At 48.3% G+C, this 24,130-nt stretch overlaps 1 protein-coding gene across 2 annotated transcripts in view; it reads right to left on the bottom strand.

The window, feature by feature from the left end:
• The window catches only part of LOC147102082 (cytochrome P450 2D15-like), a 55,267-nt gene extending 35,518 nt beyond the window's left edge, over positions 1 to 19,749 (bottom strand). Inside the window, exon 1 of one of the 2 annotated variants that reach the window (XM_085964259.1) lies at positions 19,448 to 19,749. In XM_085964259.1, the coding sequence (XP_085820385.1) occupies positions 19,448 to 19,657 (210 nt within the window). In that variant the 5' untranslated portion in view covers positions 19,658 to 19,749. Of the gene's footprint in view, positions 1 to 19,398 lie in introns of both variants that reach the window. The other variant, XM_085964260.1, reaches the window with a different exon arrangement.
• Positions 19,750 to 24,130: the final 4,381 nt, after the last annotated feature.

The raw sequence follows: 24,130 nt of genomic DNA on the forward strand, positions 1-24,130 counted from the left end.
TCAGTGCCTGTTGCTGATGGAAGTCTTTGTCTCTAAATTCTTCCTCCTTTCTAGTTCTGCAGCCTCGAGTTTTCTCCCAGCAGAACGACAAGGGCGGTTGCCTCTTCTCGACGCTCATTAACTGCTTCGGACGTATTGTTGCCGCAGGGTACGATCGGACTCGTCGCCACTGTAAACTCTGTGGGTTGTTTAGTTAATTAATGCACAGACTCCAAGAGTAACTTAAAACAGGACTTTACTATTCGAAGGTCAGGGCGAATCTGCCCAATAACTCCTGACACAGCACTTATATACCGGTGTGGTCACCGTCGGTATTACAGTATACAGAAGCCAACAAAGTAATGCAACACCTAAAGTAGTTCTCTTAAAGGTGGACGGTTACATACAATAGTTCTCTTAAAGGTAGACGGGTACACTACAGACAGCTCTACAGCCTCTCGGATCGTCAGCCTCCTCGAAAAACCCCCAACGGAGCGCAAGTATGAAACCCTCAAAGCGCGGTTACTGCAGGTTTTCGGGCTCACAAAATTGGAGCGCGCACGTCAATTACTCGCTACGCCCGGGCTCGGGGACTCCAAGCCTTCAGAGTTGATGAGCCAAATGCTCACACTCCTGGGCTCAGAATGGGAATGTTTCCTATTCCGCGAGATTTTCCTCAGCCAACTGCCTGAACAGCTACAAGCTGCCCTGGCCAGATCTGAAATTGAAGACTGCGCAACACTCGCTGCGGAGGCTGACAAAATTTTCGCTGTAACTCGGCAGTACTGCGCCGCCACGAGGCACCCATCCCCCGCAGACACCGCCCCAGCTCGTCCGCCTGCTGGGCTGTGTTTCTACCACACGTAGTTCGGCGCGAAAGTGAAGCGTTGCCGCCCTCCCTGCAGTTTTCCCCCAAAAAAACAACGACTGACACTGCGACCACCAAGGAACGGGTCTACCGGGCACCCCGCGGCCGCGATGGCGATCGGCAACGCGGGAAAATTGCTCTTCATCACTGATACTCTCTCCAGTCGTCGTTTTCTGTGCGACACCGGAGCACAGTGCAGCATTTTACCCGCGTCCGCCCTCGATGTGCAGACGGGGAATCACGGCCCCGCCCTTGAAGCGGCCAATGGCAGAACAATTCGGACCTTCGGCAGACGGCGAGTGGAGTTGTGCCTCGGGGGGCAACGTTTTCACTGGGAGTTTGTTACAGCCAAAGTTTCCCAGCCCCTCCTCGGCGCGGATTTCCTGTGCGCCAACAGCCTCCTTTTCGACGTTAGGAACCGGCGGCTGATCAACGCAGCAACTTTTAATTCTCTTCCATGTTACCGCAGTAACACTACGTCACACACCGTCTCCTGTGCGTTCCCGACCCCTGATGATTTCGCTCGCCTGCTCAGCGAATTCCCCGACCTGACAAGACCCACGTTCTCCTCCACAGCCACGAAACATGGTGTGGAACACCACATCACCACCAACGGCCCCCCGGTCTACGCGCGGGCCCGGCGCCTAGAACCTGGCAAGCTGGCGGTCGCAAAGACAGAGTTCGCAGCCATGGAACGGTTAGAGATTATTCGCCGGACGAATAGTCCCTGGTCTTCACCACTCCATATCGTCCCGAAGCCTGGCGGCAGATGGCGGCCATGCGGTGACTTTCGACGACTAAACGACACCAGCACTCCTGATCGGTACCCGATCCCCCATATTCAGGATTTCTCTGCCCATTTGGCAGGGAACACTGTGTTCTCAAAAGTCGACCTCGTCCGGGGCTACCACCAGGTCCCAGTGCATCCACAAGATGTCCAGAAGACCGCAGTCATCACCCCATTCGGCCTCTTCGAGTTTTTACGGATGCCGTTTGGGTTAAAGAACGCTGCCCAGGCTTTCCAACGCCTGATGGACTCCGTGCTGCAGGACCTCAAGTTCCTCTTCGTCTACCTGGACGATATTCTAATTGCCAGTTCTACTAAGGAAGAACATACCTGTCACGTACGCACCCTTTTTCGACGCCTCAGCCAACACGGCCTGATAATCAACCCGGCCAAGTGTCAGTTTGGCCTGCACCAAATTGACTTCCTGGGGCATCGCATCACCTCAGGGGGAGCGGTTCCTTTACCTTCAAAGGTAGAGGCAGTGACATTCTTTCCACGCCCGCAGAACATAAAGGCCCTGCAGGAATTCCTAGGCATGGTAAACTTTTACCACCGTTTCGTGCCTAAGGCGGCACTACTCATGCAGCCCCTGTATGAGGCCCTCAAGGGCAAGACTGGCAAGAACCTGGTAGACTGGACGGATGACATGGCCCGAGCGTTCGCCAACACCAAAAGTGCCTTAGCCAACATGACTATGCTGGCACACCCGCTACCAGGAGCCACCATCGCCCTCACCACCGACGCGTCGGACTACGCAGTCGGTGCCATGCAACAGCAGTAAGTGAACGGGACGTGGCAGCCGTTGGCATTCTTCAGCCGTCAACTACGGCAGAACGAGAGAGCATACAGCACGTTCGACCGGGAGTTGCTTGCCCTTTTTCTGGCCATCCGCCATTTTCGGTTCCTTCTGGAAGGACGTCCTTTCACCGCTTTTGTGGACCATAAGCCGCTGACCTTTGCAATGTCCAAGACCGCCGAACCATGGTCAGCCCGACAGCAGCGTCAACTGACCTACATATCCGAATTCACCATGGATATACGGCATGTGGCCGGTAAGGACAACCTGGTGGCAGACCGCCTCTCCCGCGCAATCGTCAATACGGTTCATTTGGGCATCGACTACGCCCTCATGGCAGTGGACCAAGCCTCAGACCCGGAAGTCCAAGCTTACCGAACGGCCATCACTGGCCTCCAGTTGGCCGACGTCAAGTTCCATTCGGCAGGTACCACGCTGTTGTGTGGCGTCTCCGTACAGGATCCTCGCCCTGTCGTGCCGGTCGTCTGGCGCCGCAAAGTGTTCGACGCCATACGTGGGTTGTCACACCCTGGAATGAAGGCCTCTCAGAAACTGATGTCAGTGAAATTTGTATGGCATGGCATGCATAAAGATGTCCGCGACTGGGCCAATACCTGTGTGGTCTGCCAAAAGGCCAAGGTACAGCGCCACATCAAAGATCCGTTGACCACCTTCACAGTTCCGGAGCGATGTTTTGACCACGTCAACGTGGACCTGGTAGGACCACTCCCACCCTCCCATGGTTTTTCACACATCCTGACCATGGTTGACTGCACCACCAGATGGCCAGAGGCAGTCCCCCTGTCATCCACTACTTCGGCGAACATGGCCAGGGCGTTCATTTCCTCCTGGATCGGCCGTTTCGGAGTACCCGCAGATATTTCGTCAGACAGGGGACCGCAGTTTTCCTCCGAACTCTGGAATGCAGTGGCCCAAGGACTCGGTGTCAAATTACACCACACCACAGCCTACCACCCACAGGCGAATGGCCTCTGCGAACGCTTCCACCGGTGAATGAAGGCCACCATGAGAGCCAGCCTCCAGGACGCTGGATGGGCAGACAAGCTACCGTGGATCCTGTTGGGCCTTCACACGGCCCCCAAAGAAGACCTTCACTCTTCATCAGCGGAGCTTGTGTATGGTCAGCCGCTGCGGGTCCCAGGGGACTTCCTACCAACATCGACGGAGCAATGGCCCGCGTCTGCCCAGCTTGCAAGTCACCAAGAGGCGGCCAGATGTTTCGCACTGGTGCCCACTTCGCACCATGGGCCGCAGAGGTCACACGTTCCCACGGAGCTTCACAAGGCTGAATACGTTTTTATTCGCCATGACGCACATAGAGATCCGTTCAAGGCCCCATACACCGGTCCCTTCCGCGTGTTGGAAGCAGGGAACAAAACCTTCACGGTAGATGTCGGTGGTAAACCGGACCACATTTCGGTCGACTGCTTAAAGCCAGCACATTTGGACCTCGACCGCCCCGTCGAGACAGCACAACCGCCGAGACGGGGTCGGCCACCCATCATCGTTACGGCAGACCAAGTGCGACCGCCCGCCAGACCGCCAGCCGCCCAGCAGCCTCCGCCTCGAGAGTACAGGAGTCGTTCTGACAGGCTTGTCAGACCCTCTCACCGTTTGACTTTGTCCGTTAAAGCAAATTCTGGGGGGGCGCATGTGGCAGAACCACTGAATGACTCTGGCTAGCTGTATATAATTCTCTTTAATGATGCTCTAACACCAGCCTAAACCTGTACCATTGTGTTAGGCATTACTGTGTTTTGTATATAGAGTTTGCATGTACGGGGCGTGGCCCCTTTAAGAGCGCAGGAAAACGCGGGCAAACGCGATGATGTCATGTCGCAAACCACGGGACTGCCCAGTCAGTCCTCGTGGCATCTCCTTTGAGTAAAGACCTGTTTGATTGTTCTCTTGTGTCGATCTCCGTTATTCGTAGGAATTCGTTAATTCCTACACTGGCACCCTTTCTCACACAGTTCTGACTCACACTGCCCTCACGAACACTGGCATCATTCCCACTCCTTCCAGTTCACATTGACAGGGTTAGCTGTAGAATCAAATGGGGAAAAATTAGTCCCCTTAGCGCCTCCTGTTAGCGCCAGTAGATGGTGCTAATGGGGCGCAAGACCAGTATCGCCGGGGTGAGGCAAATCCAACGCCGCACACTAAATCCGGCCCGCCTGTAGCACTACCGGTAAGAGGTATTGCCAGGAACGTCAACACCAGGTAGATCGTGACTTCAGTGAGTGTGCAATGTTCACTGACCGCCCAATTGCAAAATTGATTCTTGCTACTTATCTCACTGCCTGGAGTAAACACCGACAGGGAGAGCTGGCATACAGCACCAGGAAGCCGGCTCCAGGGACGTTATTTAAAGGGATCATCGGTAATCACTCGTAGCTGTCAGGTTAGTGTAGTTTCAGTGCTTTTTTTGTTAGTTTCACCCACTGCAACAGTTTTATTCAGTAAATTCAAGGTTCTTTTATATCAGGTGTCTTCTGGTAACTAAAAAGTAGTTACATTTATTCTTCAAAGATTCAAACTGCTACACTTGGTTACATTAATGGGGGGCTGTACTGGCGCCACCTCGCCCTCCAGGATCTATGGCAGAGGGAGCGGAGGCAGCGAGAATGATGGGAACATGTTCGCAGAAGGAGGAGGAGGGCCATCAGGGCTCTCAACAGGGGGCCTTATCTTCCAAGGGTATTCCGAGAGCACTTCTCCTACCTCCAATTAAGTGAGGAGCAGTGTATTAGAAGGCTTCGCTTCACCAAGGAGGTGATCACAGAACTTTGCCACCTCCTGCAACCAGACCTCCAGCCACAGACCAGGGCGACCACAGCTCTCCCAATGGCAGTGAAGATCACCGTGGCCCTCAATTACTTCGCCTGTGGATTCTTCCAGTCTGCAACAGGAGACATAGCAAACATCTTGCAGTTCACCATCCATCGCTGCATCTGGGAGGTCACAGAGGCTCTCTACAGTAGGAGAAGGGACTACAGTTCCTTCTCCATCACCAGAGAGAATCAGGATGAGCGTGCAAGTGGGTTTACCAGGATAGCGGGCTTCCCCATGGTGCAGGACGCCATCGACTGCACCGACGTGGCTTTGTGGGCACCGCATAACAATCCGGAGATCTTCTGTAACCACAAAGGCTACCACTCACTTAATGTGCAGTTGGTGTGCGACCACAGAAGCGAATCCTTAATGTCAATACCCACTATCCAGGCAGCAGCCATGATGCCTTCATCCTGTGCCAGACCTGTGTACCAGCACTTTCCCAGCCACTACGTCAAACTCGAGGTTGGCTGTTCGGAGACAAGGGCAATCCGATTTCCACCTGGCTCATGACTCCCCTCCGCAACCCCAACACTCATACCCAGCACTCTTATAATGAGAGCCATGCTGCCACCAGGAACATCATCGAGCAGACCATCGGCTTACTGAAGCAACGATTCCGCTGCCTTGACCGCTCGGGAGAAGCCCAACAGTACTCGCCAGAGTAGATGTCCCATTTCGTGGTGGTCTGCTGCATGCTCCACAACTTGGCCATCATAAGGGCGCAGCCCTTGCCAGCAGGGATTGCGGGACCACATCAGGAGGAGGGTGAGGCAGAGGAGGAGGAGGAACAGGAGGGTGGGAGGAGGCAGTGAGACAATCAGCCTTCTGGATGGGCTTTCCGTGACTGGCTCATCAGAATCCGATTCGCATGAATGAAACCCCAGATACCCATAGCTCACCACATCCCCATCATACAATCCCTGTCTCACGCCATATCACAGCATCCTCCTGGGCACAAAGGTGAAATGAGAGACACAACAAAATATTCCAAAGACCATTAATAAATTTATCTATAAACATATCACATGAATTCCAATAACTAATGACCTTTGTGCCTGCCATAGTTGAATAGCTGTCATTGTGTGCAAGGTGTGAGATGTGGGTGTGAGTGTTGCTAGGTAGATATTGTTGGTGGGTGAGTGCTGGGGGTGTGGTGCTTTGGGCAGTGTGTGAAGATTGTGGTACAAATGGTGGTATGTAGCATTTGTTGAAGCATTCACTCACCCTGACCACCTGAGTGAGATGGTTAAATTTCTTCCTGCACTGTGTGTCGACCCTGGGACCTGCTGTGCTACCTCCCTCCACATGGTGTGGAAGACTTGTGGCGAGGGCCTCCTGCCAATTGTCGGGTAGAGCACCGCCCTCCATCTCTCCACAGTGAAAACCAATGCCTCCAATGCTTCATCGGAGAATCTGCGGGCTCTCTCCCTGGGGCGTGGACCTGCCATGGGCACACCTGTTTCAGTCCTCCGGCTCCTTCTCCTTGTTTTGCTTCTGCTTGCTGAGGCAGCTGCACAGCCAGCAATGCTGAGAATGAGGAGCTGCAGCATCAATGATCCTCCCCTTTAAGTAGTGAAAAAATCCTTTGGCAATGATGAGTTGCGATTAGACTGCACCCGATATTGGTCCACTCGTTACATCTAACGCCAATGAGCTTAGGTTTTAAGGCTTGATTTAGGACTCCAATCATTATATTGAGCAGTGAACACGAACTTTTCGTGCAGTCTAAAGCATTTGTGCCTGGCGCTAATTCTCTAACTTTTCTACTGACACCGCCCATTCCTTGGCTATAACGAATTTCTAGCCCTATTACAGCACAGAAGGAGGCCATTCTGCCCGTCATGCCTGTGCCAATTCTTTGAAAGAGTTGTCCAATTTAATCCCACACCCCAGCTTTTTCCCCATAGCCCTGCAAATTAGTTCTCTTCAGGCACATGTCCAATTGCCATTTGAAAGTTCCCAAGGCAGCTGATTCCACCAGCCTTTCAGGTAGTGCATTCCAGATCTTAACAACCCTCCATGTGAATTTTTTTTCCTCATTTGCCTTTTAGTTCTTGTGCCAATTATTTTAAATCTATGACCTTTGGTTACTGACCCACTTGCCAGAAGAAAAAGTTTCTCCCTACTTGCTCTATCAAAACACCTCATAATTTTAAATACCTCTATTAGGTCTCCCCTCTACCTTCTCTGCTCTTAGGAAAACAATCCCAGCTTCTCCAGTCTCTCCACATTACTGAAGTCCCTCCTCCCTGGTATCATTCTAGTAAATCTCCTCTGCACTCCCTCCAAGGCCTTGATATCCTTCCTAAAGTGAGGTGCCCAGAATTTTACACAATACTCCAGCTGAGGCCTAACCAGTGACTTGTAAATGTTTAGCATGACTTCCTTGCTTTTTGTATTCAATGCCCCTATTTACAAAGCCTTAAGGCTAAAGGGATCAAAGGATATGGGGAGAAGGCAGGGACAGGGTAATGAATTTGGATGATCAGCCATGATCTCATTGAATGGCAGAGCAGGCTCGAGGGGCTGAATGGCCGACTCCTGCTCCTATCTTCTATGTGTATGTCTATGGATCCCATTTGCTTTCTTAACCACCTTATCAACTTGCCATGCCACCTTCAAAGATTTGTCAATATGCACCCCCAGGTCCCTCTGCTCTTGCACCCCCTCAAAATAGTACCATTTAGATTAGATTCTGATGAAAGCCCATCGACCTGAAACATTAACTCTGTTTTTCTCTTCACAGATGCTGCCTGACCTGCTTTGCCAGCATTCTCTGTTTTTATTTCAGATTTCCAGTATCGGCAGTATTTTGCTTTTGTGCCATTTAGATTATACTGCCTCTCCATGTTCTTTCTCCCAAAGTGCAACACTTCACACTTCACAGAATCACAGAATCACAGAAACCCCACAGTGCAGATAGAGGCCATTTCGGCCCATCGAGCCTGCACCGACACATATCCCACCCGATCCCCGTAACCCCTACACCAACACATATCCCACCCTATCCCCGTAACCCCACGTATTTAATCCCCCTAACACTAAGGGTCAATTTATCATAGCCAATCAACCTAACCCGCACATCTTTGGACTGTGGGAGGAAACCGGAGCACCCCGAGGAAACCCACGCGAACACAGGGAGAATGTGCAAACTCCACACAGACAGTCACCCGAGGCCGGATTCGAACCCGGGTCCCTGGCACTGTGAGGCAACACTTATCCGCATTAAATTGCATCTGCCACGTGTCGGCCCATTTCATCAGTCTGACTATGTCCTTCTGAAGTCTGCTACTATCCTACTCACTATTTATTACATTACCAAGTTTTGTATCATCCACAAACTTCAAAAATTGTACTCCCTATGCCCAGGTCATTTATATACAACAAGAAAAGCAATGGTCCGAATACCGAACCCTGGGGGACTCCACTGCATACTTCTCTCCAGTCAGAAAAACATCTGTTCTCCACTACTCTCTGCCTCCTATCCCTTAGGCAATTGCCTACCCAAGTCACCCTCATCCCTTTAATACCATGTGCTTCTATTTTCTGAATAAGTTTGTTATGTGTACTTTATCAAATGCCTTTTGAAAGTCCATATATACAACATCTACTGCACTACCTTTATCAAAAATAACAACAGAAAATGCAGGAAAAAGTTTCTCCCTACTTGCTCTATCAAAACACCTCATAATTTTAAATACAGGTAGACTATCCTTTATCCGAAAACCTCGGGACCAGCCGAGTTTCGGATAAAGGAGAATTTCGGATTTCGGAAGGTGGGTCGGCAGGGGTCCGCGGGGGGGTCGACGGGGGGTCGTGCGCACGACTTACGCTGCCGCTCAGCGTAAGTCAGTCGGGGTCGGCGGGGGTCGGGGCCGGCGGTTGTCGCGGCTGGCGGGGTCGGCGGTTGTCGCGGCTGGCGGGGTCCGCGGTTGTCGGGGCCGGCGGGGTCCGCGGGGGGGGCTGGCGGTTGTCGGGGCCGGCGGGGTCCGCGGGGGGGTCGGCGGTTGTCGGGGCTGGCGGGGTCCGCGGGGGGGTTGGCGGTTGTCGGGGCCGGCGGGGTCCGCGGGGGGGTCGGCAGTTGTCGGGGCTGGCGGGGTCGGCGGGGGGGATCGGCGGTTGTCGGGGCTGGCGGGGTCCGCGGGGGGGTCGGCGGTTGTTGTGGCTGGCGGGGCCGGCGGGGTCCGCGGGGGGGCTGCCGGTTGTCGGGGCCGGCGGGGTCCGCGGGGGCGTCGGCGGTTGTCGGGGCCGGCGGGGAGTCGTGCGCACGACTTACCCTTTATCCGAACTTCCGAAACCGGAACCCTCTAAAAACCGAAGGTTTTTTCGTTCGTACGCACGACTTACGCTGAACGAAAAAACCTTCGGTTTTTAGAGGGTTTCGGTTTTCGGAAGTCCGGATAAAGGGTAGTCTACCTGTACCTCTATTAGGTCTCCCCTCTACCTTCTCTGCTCTTAGGAAAACAATCCCAGCTTCTCCAGTCTCTCCACATTACTGAAGTCCCTCCTCCCTGGTATCATTCTAGTAAATCTCCTCTGCACTCTCTCCAAGGCCTTGATATCCTTCTTAAAGTGAGGTGCCCAGAATTTTACACAATACTCCAGCTGAGGCCTAACCAGTGACTTGTAAAAGTTTAGCATGACTTCCTTGCTTTTTGTATTCAATGCCCCTATTTACAAAGCCTTAAGGCTAAAGGGATCAAAGGATATGGGGAGAAGGCAGGGACAGGGTAATGAATTTGGATGATCAGCCATGATCTCATTGAATGGCGGAGCAGGCTCGAGGGGCTGAATGGCCTACTCCTGCTCCTATCTTCTATGTGTATGTCTATGGATCCCATTTGCTTTCTTAACCACCTTATCAACTTGCCATGCCACCTTCAAAGATTTGTCAATATGCACCCCCAGGTCCCTCTGCTCTTGCACCCCCTCAAAATAGTACCATTTAGATTAGATTCTGATGAAAGCCCATCGACCTGAAACATTAACTCTGTTTTTCTCTTCACAGATGCTGCCTGACCTGCTTTGCCAGCATTCTCTGTTTTTATTTCAGATTTCCAGCATCGGCAGTATTTTGCTTTTGTGCCATTTAGATTATACTGCCTCTCCATGTTCTTTCTCCCAAAGTGCAACACTTCACACTTCACAGAATCACAGAAACCCCACAGTGCAGATAGAGGCCATTTCGGCCCATCGAGCCTGCACCGACACATATCCCACCCGATCCCCGTAACCCCTACACCAACACATATCCCACCCTATCCCCGTAACCCCACGTATTTAATCCCCCTAACACTAAGGGTCAATTTATCATAGCCAATCAACCTAACCCGCACATCTTTGGACTGTGGGAGGAAACCGGAGCTCCCGGAGGAAACCCACGCAAACACGGGGAGAATGTGCAAACTCCACACAGACAGTCACCCGAGGCCGGATTCGAACCCGGGTCCCTGGCACTGTGAGGCAACACTTATCCGCATTAAATTGCATCTGCCACGTGTCGGCCCATTTCACCAGTCTGACTATGTCCTTCTGAAGTCTGCTACTATCCTACTCACTATTTATTACATTACCAAGTTTTGTATCATCCACAAACTTCAAAAATTGTACTCCCTATGCCCAGGTCGTTTATATACAACAAGAAAAGCAATGGTCCGAATACCGAACCCTGGGGGACTCCACTGCATACTTCTCTCCAGTCAGAAAAACATCTGTTCTCCACTACTCTCTGCCTCCTATCCCTTAGGCAATTACCTACCCAAGTTACCCTCATCCCTTTAATACCATGTGCTTCTATTTTCTGAATAAGTTTGTTATGTGTACTTTATCAAATGCCTTTTGAAAGTCCATATATACAACATCTACTGCACTACCTTTATCAAAAATAACAACAGAAAATGCAGGAAAAACTCAGCAGGCCAGGCATCATCCGTAGAGAGAAAATAGAGTCAACGTTTCGGGTGAAAACCCTTTGTCAAGACTAAAGAAGCACAGGAAATGAAATAGATTAAGAGGCCAGGCTGGGAGAGAACAAAAGAGAAGAGACATTAAGAGGTATTCAAAACGAGACGAGATGGTGATAGGACTAGTGGAGACAAAAGACAGCTCTAGATTAGGTGTGTAATGCGCTGGCAGAATGGAAGACAGCTGCCATGTGGGAGAGAGAAAAAAAAAAGAAAGAAGGTGGGGGGAAAGGCCAAAACAAAGGTGTGGATAGAAAAATATAAGTAAAAATGTAATAGGGGCCGAGGTTTACGGTGAGCTTCCATGGAACAATGCAAGAGCCCGAGGACGGTGCCGTCCGAGTGGGAATGGGGTGGTGAATTAAAATGACAGGCGACCGGAAGCTCGGGGTCACCCTTACGGACTGAACGGAGGTGTTCCGCAAAGCGGTCACCCAATCTGTGTTTGGTCTCCCCAATGTAGAGGAGACCACAGCGTGAGCAGCGAAAACAATGTACTAGATTGCAAGAAGTACAAGTAAATCGTTGTTTCACCTGGAAGGGGTGTTTGGGGCCCTGGACAGTGGGAAGGGGGTAGGTATATGGCAGGTGTTACATCTCCTGTGCTTGCACGGGAAGGTGCCAGGCGAAGGGGAAGGGGTGCTGGGGGTGATAGAGGAGTGGACTAGGGTGTCTCAGAGGGAGCGGTCCCTACGGAATGCTGAAAGGGGAGGGGAGGGGAAGATGCGTTTGGTGGTGGGATCACTTTGGAGGTGGCGGAAATGGCGGAGGATGATCCGTTGAATGTGGAGGCTGGTGGGGTGAAAGGTGAGGACAAGGGGAATCCTATTGTGGTTCCGGGAGAGAGTGGCATGGGTGAGGGCAGAAGTGCGGGAGAAGGAATGGACGCGGTTGAGGGCCGTGTCAACCACGGTAGAGGGAAATCCTCGGTTGAGGAAAAAGGAAGGCATTCGGAAACACTGGTGTGGAAGGTGGCATCATCGGAGCAGATGCGGCGGAGACGGAGAAACTGGGAGAATGGAATAGAGTCCTTACAGGAGGCAGGGTGGAAGGATGTGTAGTCCAGGTAACTAGACATTTTGCGGCGGCGCTAAACACTACCACCACGATCTCCTGCGCTGGCAGATCATGACGTTAGTCAAGTGTGCAATGCCCCGCTAATGCCCCGAACCGGATATTGAGTGGTGCCACCTGCCTTACCGCCTGCCGCTAGCAACGACAGATTGAGGGGAGCGTTTTGCAATCAGGAAGGGACTGGGAGAGCGCTATTTAAAGGCGACCGCTTCCTGCCTTTTTTTTTGGTGACATTTTTGCACCAAGCATTCTGAGAGAGAGAGAGACTTCTGGAGAGATTCAACGCTGTGTGAAGGAGTTTTGGGTACTGAGCAGCACTTTGCAGGTTCATTTTGATTTGACCTTGCATCGATTTAGAAGAGACTGTGGGGGCTGCACTCTGAGCTCTTTCCCTGGGCCTCTCCATTGTTCTTTCCAGCAGATTTGATGTACAGGTCTCTCCAGGCCGAGATTCAAGGCTGCAATGAGCAGGGTGTGGATGGAGAGCAAGATCGACCCTCCCCTTTAAGAACTGGCCGGCGCCAGTGTGTCTGTGTTCCATTGCTGACTGACATCACATGAGCTTCGCCAGCGCTCTGAGGTAGCGCCTCGCTCCTCGGCCTTTGCGCCTTAAGAGAGGTGTGTAGCACCTGATTTAGCGCTCCAATCAACTCCAGGGGCGATAAAAGCCAAGTTTGCAGTTGGAGGCGATAATTAGCGCCAGGCGCTAAACTCTGCGCACGGCCGATAATCGCGCCCCAAACGGGGCGATACCAAATTTTTCCCCCTTTATATCTGTCTTCACGGTAGAAGACACAAAAAACTTTCTGGAAATAACGGGAAACCAATGGTCTAGAGAGAATGAGGAACTTAAAGAAATCAGTGTAAGTAAAGACATAATACTGGAGAAATTAATGGGACTAAGTGGCGACAAATCCCCTGGACCTGACGACCTGCATCCTAGGGTTTTAAAAGAAGTAGCTGCAGAGACAGTGGATGCACTGGTATTAATCTTCCAGAATTCCCTAGATTCTACAACAGTCCCTAAGGATTGGAAGGTAGCAAACTTAATCCCGCTATTTATGAAACAGGAAGAGAAAAAACATGGAACTATAGGTCAGTTAGCCTGACATCAGTAGTAGGCAAAATGCTAGAATCTGTTATTAGGGACGTGGTAACAGGGCACTTAGAAAATCGTAATATGATTAGGCAGAGTCAACATGGTTTTATGAAAGGGAAATCGTGTTTGACAAATCTGTTAGAGTGTTTTGAAGATGTAACTAGTAGGATGGATAAGGGGGAACCAGTGGATGTGGTGTAGTTGGATTTTCAAAAAGCATTCTAAGGTGCCACACAAAAGGTTATTACACAAAATTAGGACTCATGATATTGGGGGTAATATATTAGCATGGATTGAGGATTGGTTAATGGACAGAAAACAGAGAGTAGGAATAACAGGGTCATTTTCGGGTTGGCAGGCTGTAACTAGTGGGGTACCGCAAGGACCAGTGCTTGGGCCTCAGCTATTCACAATCTACATCAATGATTTGGATGAGGGGACCAAATGTAATATATCCAAGTTTGCTGATGATACGAGGCTAGATAGGAATGTAAGTTGTGAGGAGGATGCAAAGAGGCTGCAGAGAGATATAGACAGGTTGACTGAGTGGACAAGAACATGGCAACTGGAATACAACGTGGGGAAATGTGAAGTTATCCACTTTGGTAGGAAAAACAAAAAAGAATATTTTTTGAATGGTGAGAGACTGGGAAATGTTTGCATTCAGAGGGACCTGGGTGTCTTTGTACATGAATCACAGACAGTTAACATGCAGGTACAGCAAGCAATTAGGTAAGCAAATGGTATGTTAGTTTTTGTTACAAAGGGATTAGAGTATAAGAGTAAAGAAGCCTTACCACAAATATACAGGGTCCTGGTGAGGCCACACCTGGAGTGCTGTGTACAGTCCTGGGGGGGAAATTGGCCCGCGCCCCCTTTGGGGCGATAACTTTCAGCGCCGCGGTACTGCATGCCTCGCTCCCCTGATTAAAGGGGAGGGGCCTAGCGCAGCGCACACCAGGGCCCTGCTGGGCCACCGGGGGATGGGGTGTCGGCAAAAGAGCCCAGCACTCAAAAGGAGTGCCGTGTTGCCCGATCGTGGCCGGCACCCCGCAGCAGGAGGCCAGAGGGGGCAGGTGCTGGCAGGCGGCACAAAAAAATGGCCGCCCGGCACCTGCCCTTTAATTATCGCCACCCCGGCCACAAAAACACCACCCCGACTGTCGGACAAAATTAATTGGCATTTGGAAAAGTTTGGGCGAATAAATGAAAGTCAGCACAGATTTGTCAAAGGCAAATCGTGTTTGACTAACTTGATCGAGTTCTTTGATGAAGTAATGGAAAGAGTTGATGAGGGTGGTGCGGTTGATGTGTATATGGACTTTCACAAGGCCTTTGATAAAGTACCACATAATAGACTGGTTAGCAAAATTAAAGCCCATGGGATTAAAGGGACAGTGGCAGTGTGGATACGAAATTGGCTAAGGGACAGAAGGCAGAGAGTAGTGGTGAATGGTTGTTTTTCAGACAGGAAGGAAGTATACAGAGATGTCCCCAGGGGTCGGTATTGGGACAACTGCTCTTTTTGATATACAGTATATTAATGATCTGGACTTGGGTATACAGAGCATCTTTCAAAGCTTGCAGATGACACGAACGGTAAGAAGGCTAGTAACAGGTAAGTTGAGAAGGCTGTTACAAAAACACATGGGATCCTTGGTTTTATTAATAGAGAAATACAAAACCAAGGAAGTTATGCTAAATCTTTATAAAACACTGATTAGGCCTCAGCTGGAGTATTGTGTTCAGTTCTGGGCACCACACTTTAGGAAGGATGTCAAGACCTTAGAGAGGATGCAGAAGAGATTTACTGGAATGGTACCAGGGATGAGGGACTTCAGTTACGTGGAGAGACTGGAGAAACTGGGGTTGTTCTCCTTAGAGTAGAGAAGGTTAAGAGGAGATTTGATAGAAGTGTTCAAAATCTTGAATAGTTTTGATAGATTAAATAAGGAGAAATTATTTCCAGTGGCAGAAAAGTCTGTAACCAGAGACTCAGCTTTAAGGTGATTGGCAAAAGAACCAGAGGAGACTTGAGGGAACATTTTTTTACGCAGTGAGTTGTTGTGATGTGGAATGAACTGCCTGAAAGGGTGGTAGAAGCAGATTCGATTGTAACTTTCAAATGGGAATTGGATAAATAATTGAAGGGAATTTTTTTACAGGGCTATGGGGCCAGGGCAGGGGAGTGGGACTAATTGGTAGTTCTACCAAAGAGCCGGCACAGGCACGATGGGCCGAATGGCCTCCTTCTGTGTTGTATCATTCTATGATTCTATACTCCCTCTGTGACACTGCCTCAAGTTTACAGTGAATATGCCACTAAAATGTCTTGTAAGGCAACATTGTTAGATGGCGTAAATTGTGAACACACTTACCTGGGCAACACAATAATACTTCAGCTTTGATGCAGTTTCTGTGTGCTTACATGAATTTCAGACCAAATCAGAAAACTGAGATTCAGAAAAAAAGATTTAAAAAAAGACTTGCATTTAGAGAGCGCCTTTCTCAACTTCAGGACATCCCAAAGCCTTTACAGCCAGTACTTGTGAACTGTAGTCACTGTTGTAATGTGGGAAACGCGGCAGCCAATTTGTACACAGCAAGCGCCCACAAACAGCAATATGATAATGACCAGATTATCTGTTTTAGTGATGTTGGTTGAGGGATAAATATTAGCCAAGGCACCGGAGAGAACTGCCCTGCTCTTCTTCGAAATAGTGCCATGGGATCTTTTATATCCACCTGAGAGGGCAGATGGGCCCTCGGTTTAACATCTCAATAGAAAGACGGCATTTCTGACAGTGCAGCACTCCCGCTGTACTGCACTGGAGTGTCAGCCCAGATTTTGTGCTCTGGAGTGGGACTTGAACCCATGATCTTCTGACTGTGGCGAGAGTGCTCCGCCTGAGCCACGGCTGACAGTATGAAATAAAGCTAGATCAAAAAATGTATAAGGGAACAAAATTCTGTGCGGTATATTAAAACCATGGAAAGGGCACACTTATTATTCACTAGACTGACACCAAGGGCTGGATTTTCATTCGGCAGTCGGGAAGGAGGCGGGACTACAACTTTCAGGTTTTAGTCCCGCCTCCATCGACTTCCGGCCAATCGACGCAATTTTCACTTGATTGACCTTGTTGAGCCCGCCCAGCGGGCTCAGCAGGCCAATTAAGGGCCACCCGGCAACAGGTAACGTCACAGACTGAAATTTCATCTGTCAAGAGTTCTTGACAAATGAAATATCAGTGTTTCACAGCTGTTTGAAGCTGTCAAACACTGACAGTCTGAGTTCTAACCTGAGTCCTTCTACACAGACTCTGTTAGAACTGTCACCGGCACTGAAAGCTGCAGCCTGTCACTTTTGACAGATCGCAGCCATTCAGCTTTCAGTGCCGGCTGAGTGATGGACTCCCGACGCCTAGAGGAAGAAAGGCTGTTATGGTAAGTACAGGTAATTTAAACTTCTTTACACACTTTAGACACACCAAACACACTTACCTTTGCACTCATGCACCCATCACCCACCTGAACACTGACATTGCAACCCCTCCAAGTCCTTCAACCCAACGGCCCACCTGCTCTAACCTGGCGTGGTTTGGAGCCGTCGGGAATCCCACATGACACCCCTCAAAATAGGGATTAGGCTAAAAACTGCCTGTTAACTACCTGTTAACAGGCAGTTAATTGGCATTAATCCCTTCCCGCCTCGGGTCGGCGGGTCCCAGTGCGGGGCAGGTACCCGCCTCCTCTGAAACTTACGTGGAGGCGGGTTTTGGGCGGGATGTTGTCAGGACCCCGAATTTGGGATTTTTGCCCCCCGCATGCCTAAAAGCCCGCCTCACGGCACACTGAAAATCTGGCCCTGAATGGGAAACTGTAGTTATGAAGTAAAGATCGAAAAAATGGGTCTTTTATTGCCTTGAACAGAATAGGTTAAGGAAGGATTTAATTTAGGTTTTCTAAATTATGAAAGGTTTTGAAATTGTAAATCGTGGAAAAAATGGTTCCAATGATTGGTAAATTGGTGCAGAAGTTCAAGATTATTAGAAGAATCAAGGGGGAGTTAGAGTAAATGTTTTCACATAGAGGGATATAAGAACATGGAAGGCCCGAAATTCCTGGATTTTAGGGGGGCAGTGGCAGCGCAATTGTGTTGGGCGGGCCACAACTTGGGACAGGGCCCAATTGTATCACAGCTCCGCCCCTTTTTCCTACGTTACCAAATTCTGCCAGAAGTGAGGGAGAGTGCTTCTTCCATCTGTTCCCCGCCACCACTCCCGAGGAATTCTCTGCAAGAGATGGGACTGAAGGATGATGTTATCCAGCAGATAATCTGCCAACTCTGCCCCCCATTGCCCCCAGTGCTAAGTAAGGCTGCACGATGCAGAAGCACTAGCACGGCAGAACCAGCCCTCGGTGGAAATGGCTCCCATGAATGCCTCAAGTGCTGGGTTCCCAATGGCTATTGATCGCAGAGCCAGCCCCTGGCAAACTGGCACTCCAAGGTTCATGCTCGCACTGAAGCAGATGCCCCACTAACACTGCCAATAGCAGGAGCGCGTCCCCCCTCCCCCCACCAAGCAAATGATCCTTATCCTGGAATTAGGGACCAGATCAGTTAAGTAGTAGACTAGGCGGCAGTAAACCCCACCCACCGACCTTTCAGTGGCGGAATATGGCCCGGGGTATTTTGGGCCTGGGCTGTCTGATCACAAATGAGGCAGGTACTATTAACAACATTTAAAAGGGATTTGGGTATTGAAAAGGAAGAATATCAAACGATATTATGGAAATGGTGGGAAACTGGGATTAGAATAGGTAGCTCCAGTTACAAAGCTCACACCAACACAAGGCACGATGGGCCGATTGGCCTCCTACTCTACTGTAATGTCTATTATTCTATGAAATGAATAGAAAGAAGTAATGAAAAAGATGAAACAGATGCAGAGAGAAGAGAAAGAAAGTTGTTGTTGCATAAAATAGATTTTAAAATACAATTGTTAAACAGTCCAAAACATTAACCTCACATTTCGTGCTTGACAACACTAGATGTAGAAAGTTTATTTGCTCTTGTTTATTTTGATGGTTCCTGAATTGTCTCATTGTTTACTAATGTGGAAGTTACAGATTAATCGAGCTCATTGACTGGCATCCAAACAGGGTTATAACAAACCAGCAGTTTAGTGAACTCTCACTTCTCTATCTTTTCAACTGTATATTTTAGCCCAGATCATCTGTCAAATCTATGAATAGAGATCAGCCCCAAAACATAAGTAAAACTTCAAATAAATTTTTAAAAAACATCACATTTTTAAAATGACTATAAATTACATAAATTATTTATTTTAAACAAAAATTTAAATTTTTGAAAAAATAATTAAAGTTTTTAACGAAGGTAAAAATAAACTTACCTTTCTTTAAAGTATTTTAAAATGATAAATCTGTGGAAAAAATGTTTTACTTTTACTTTCTTCAGCTCTTATCTTGTTAAAAGCAGGCCTTGAGCCGTGAGCCTTGAGCCTGCCTTTCCAGGCCCAGCTGTTTCAGATTTAACTGGGCTGAAGCACTGCTGAAAAAAACGGAAGTTGCAGCCGAACACGCTGCCTCTCCGGCGCAGGCGTTTGACCTGTGCAGACCTTTCACCTTGAACGGGAGGTCCTGTTTCCAGCGCATGCGTAAAACCGGCACTTCCGTTGGCCCTACAGGTACACACATCGCGTACACACCCGTAGGGAACGGAATTTCAGGACCAAACACAAAAGTTATACTTGACTCCATTAAAGAAAGAAGGACATAAAGAAAGCAATGGTCAATAAAAAGGATAAGTATATAAAATTGGAAAAAAGTGAAAGTGAGACATAATTAATCAGACGGAAATGGAGGAAAACAGATGAAAAAGCAACTCATCAACAGAAGGAAAGAAAAACTGAGTGGGTTAAATGTGCTCCACACAATGAGGCCCCTCACCTTCAGCCAGCCCCATTCACTCTCTGTCATCTCACTGCTTGTAGTTTACCTTTGCAAATGACAGGTGAGGGTTGCTCAAGTCTACCTGAAGAATGTTCCCAATGAAAGGCAAACCCCAGGGCCCGGGAGGGTAGTTCTGACACTTCTTCCATCTCTTCATGAAGTCAAAGACCAGGGCAAACACAGTGCAGAACACGGCCAGCACGGTGAATCTGTCAAATACTGTGTGCAGGAACTCAGAGAAAACCATGAGCTCCATGTTTCCCAGAGAGGCAAACACTTGTCCAGCAGTCAACGAGCAGAGAACAAATCCCGCCCAGTCTGTCAGCTGAACGTGAGCAAGAGCTGCTGTCGAGCGTTTACTGGCAGTAGCCATCCACTCTTGTGCAATACTCAACACTTTATTCCAGCACCATGTGACTTTGTTTACTGACCCAGTCTTTGTATATAACTATAAAAAGAAAACTTACTTGTTAAAGTTCAATCTCTCCTTTGCACTTTTTTCAATCTTCATTAACCCTTTTTTCTTTTTCACAGCCAGATTAATAAAACAGAAGATTTGGAAACTTTGTTGAAGCTGAAGGCTATAGAGAGAGAGAGAGCAGGACAATGGGAATACTTTGGAATGTTCTCGCAAAGAGCTGGCACAGACTCAAAGGGCCTCCTTCTGTGCTGTAAACTTCTGTCTTTCTAGAAACGATCTTAGAGTAGCAGAAATTCAATGAGTTCTATTACCCCGTGATTTGGTTTTGCAGTTTTAACTCACACATCATGTAGCTCAGAAATCCCTATTATGACTATAATACTACATACATGCCAAGCTATAAAACTAGCAAAAGCTGACCAACAACAACAAATTGCATTGATATAGCGCCTCTACTGTAGATAAACACCCCAAAGTGCATCACAGAGGCGTAATCAGATATAAATGGACGGTGAGCAAAAGAAGGAGATATTAGGAGTGATGACCAACAACCTGGTCAGTTTCCGCTTTGGACGCAATCAACAACAACAAAAACAACTCGTACTTATATAGGAGAAACGGGCTTAAAGTGTGCCCAAAATTGCGCTAGTTTTGAAAAGTGTTTTTCCTCTCGAGATTCCGCTCAAATTCATTTGCATACCGCCGGACGTAGAATTTGCCATGAATCAGCGCAATTGGGCCGCGTTTAAAAACGTAATTTACCGTCACTAAGGATGTAATTTGAGATCATGGTTAGCACCATTTTAGCGCTGTGCACTTGGCGGAAGCCAGATTGGACGGGATCAAACAGGAGAGATGGGCACAAAGCTGGGAGGCAATGGCACATTCAAAGACCTTAGATAAAAAAGTAAGAATGGAAGGTGAAAGCTGGGTATTTTGAGCAGGGGATGATGATGACAGTTTTGAAGGGGAGGGGGAATAGTGCCCAAAGGGAGAGAACTGCTGATAATGTCAGTTAGCCTGGGGTCAGGAAGGGGAGTTGAGTGGTCATGAGTTGGGTGGGAAGGGCAATTAGGGAGCCAGGGGGAGGATCTCACTGATGAAATAAGCTTGGGGAGCATGGGTGGGAGATGAAGGAGCATCTTCATAAAATTGAGGTTCAGGCCAGGGTGGGTGGAAGACTGGGGCAGGACTGGGGCCTGGGGGCAAAGAGAAGGAGTGGATTCAGCAAAAAAAGCTACGCCAATAGTTTTGATCTTGGCAACAAAGAACTTGATAAGCTTAGTGTCTGAGGTGAGGGTGGAGGGCCTTGGGGAGAGGGCCCAGAAGGGTTTCCTGTTGAAGAGAATAAGATACTGAGATAAGAACATAAGAACATAAGAAGTAGGAGCAGGAGTAGGCCATACGGCCCCTCGGGCCTGCTCCGCCATTCAATAGAATCATGGCTGATCTGAACCTAGACTCACCTCCACTTCCCTGCCCGCTCCCCGTAACCCCTAATTCCCTTATCTGCTAGGTAACTGTCTATCTCCGTTTTAAATTTATTTAATGTCGCAGCTTCCACAGCTCTCTGGGGTAGCAAATTCCATAGATTTACTACCCTCTGAGTGAAGAAGTTTCTCCTCATCTCAGTTTTGAAATGGCAGCCCCTTATTCTAAGATTATGCCCCCTAATTCTAGTCTCACCCATCAGTGGAAACATCCTCACCGAATCCACCCGATCAAGCCCCCTCACAATCTTATATGTTTCGATAAGATCGCCTCTCATTCTTCTGAACTCCAATGAGTAGAGGCCCAACCTACTTAACCTTTCCTCATACGTCAACCCCCTCATCTCCGGAATCAACCGAGTGAACCTTCTCTGAACTGCCTTGAGAGCAAGTATATCTTTTCTTAAATATGGAAACCAAAACTGCACACAGTATTCCAGGTGTGGCCTCACCAATACCCTGTATAACTGCAGCAAGACCTCCCTGTTTTTATTCTCCATCCCCCTTGCAATAAAAGCCAAGATTCCATTGGCCTTCCTGATCACCTGCTGCATCTGCATACTAACTTTTTGTGTTTCATGCACCAGGACCCCCAGATCCCTTTGTACAGTAGCACTTTGCAGCTTTTCTCCATTTAGATAATAACTTGCTCTTTGATTTTTTCTGCCAAAGTGCATAACCTCACACTTTCCAGTATTATATTTCATCTGCCAAGTCTCTGCCCACTCACTTAGCCTGTCTATGTCCTTTTGCAGGTTTTTTATGTCCTCCTCACTCACTGCTTTCCCTCCTATCTTTGTATCGTCGGCAAACTTGGATACGTTGCACTCGGTCCCTTCCTCCAAATTGTTAATATAGATTGTAAAGAGTTGGGGTCCCAGCACCGACCCCTGCGGAACACCACTAGTTACTGATTGCCAGCCCGAGAACCAACCATTTATCCCAACTCTTTGTTTTCTGTTAGATAGCCAATCTTCCACCCATGCCAGTATATTACCCCCAATCCCGTGATTTTTTATCTTGATCGGTAATCTTTTGTGTGGCACCTTGTCAAATGCCTTTTGGAAGTCCAAATACACCACATCCACTGGTTCCCCCTTATCCACCCTGTATGATACGTCCTCAAAAAATTCGAGCAAATTTGTCAAATATGACTTCCCCTTCACAAAACCATGCTGACTGTCCTATTAAATTATGTTTATCCAAATGCCCTGTTACTGTTTCCTTAATAATGGACTCCAACATTTTACCAACCACAGATGTTAGGCTAACTGGTCTATAGTTTCCAGCCTTTTGTCTACTTCCCTTCTTAAATAAGGGCATTACATTAGCAGTTTTCCAATCTGCTGGGACCTTTCCTGAGTCCAGGGAGTTTTGGAAAATAATCACCAATGCATCCACAATCGCGAATGCTACTTCTCTCAAGACCGTAGGATGTAAGCCATCAGGTCTGGGGGATTTATCCGCCTTAAGTCCTATTATTATACTGAGTACCACCTTCTTAGTGATTTTAATTGTGTTTAGCTCCTCCCCCCCCCCCATAGCCCCCTGTTTGTCCAGTGTTGGGATATTTTTAGTGTCCTCTACTGTAAAGACTGATACAAAATATTGGTTCAGCGTTTCTGCCATCTCCATGTTCCCCACCACTAATTTCCCGGTCTCATCCTCTAAGGGACCAACGTTCACTTTAGCCACCTTTTTTCTTTTTAATTAACTGTAGAAACTTTTGCTATCCGTTTTTATATTTTTTGCTAGTTTACTTTCATAATCTATCTTCCCTTTCTTAATTAATCTTTTAGTTATTGTTTGCTGGCTTTTAAATGCTTCCCAATCTTCTATCCTCCCACTAGATTTGGCTACTTTATATGCCCTTGTTTTCAGTTGGATACTATCCTTTAGTACATTACTAAGCCACGGATGGCTATCTTTTCTTTTACTCCCCTTTTTCCTCAGTGGAATATATTTATCTTGAAAGTTGTGAAATATCTCCTTGAATGTAAACCACTGCTCTTGTACCATCCTACACTTTAATCTATTTTCCCAGTCCACTTTAGTCAATTCTACTCTCATACCTTCATAGTTTCCTTTATTTAAGCTCAGTACGCTGGTTTGAGATCCAACTCTCTCACCCTCCAACTGAATTTGGAATTCAACCATGTTATGGTCACTTATTCCAAGGGGATCCTTTACTAGGACATCTTTTATTAATTCTGTCTCATTACACAGGACCAGATCTAAGAGTGCCTGCCCCCTGGTTGGTTCAGTTGCATACTGCTCAAGGAACCCATCCCTAATGCACTCTATGAACTCTTCCTCAAGGCTGCCACGCCCAATTTGATTTGTCCAGTCAATATGAAAGTTAAAAGCCCTCATGATCATAGCTGTCCCCTTATTACAAGCCCCAACTATTTCCTGATTTATACTCCGACCAACAGAGTTGCAACTGTTAGGAGGCCGATAGACTATGCCCACTAGTGACTTTTTCCCCTTATTATTCCTTATCTCCACCCAAATCGTTGGCTTGTTCGCTCTACACAGATGCGGCCGGACCTGCTGTGATTTCCAGCAAAAAAATGTTTTTTTGTCTGTTTTTTGTTTTTCATACAGACCCCAGCATCTGCAACATTTGACCCCTTGTGACCCCACCTCATTGTTCTTTGATGTAATGTTTTCCTGACTAACCTGTTTGGACACCATTCACACCTTTGATTGCTGTGATTATCTCTCTGCCGAGGTGTGATAAATGACAGTTAGAAAGATTACCTGTAATCACCTGGCATTATTCTCTGACTATATAAGCTGTGTCTTTATGCATCTC

The sequence above is a fragment of the Somniosus microcephalus genome, chromosome 22 (assembly GCF_052327205.1).
Source record: "Somniosus microcephalus isolate GS21.2 chromosome 22, FLI_Smic_1.0, whole genome shotgun sequence".
NCBI lineage: Eukaryota > Metazoa > Chordata > Chondrichthyes > Squaliformes > Somniosidae > Somniosus > Somniosus microcephalus.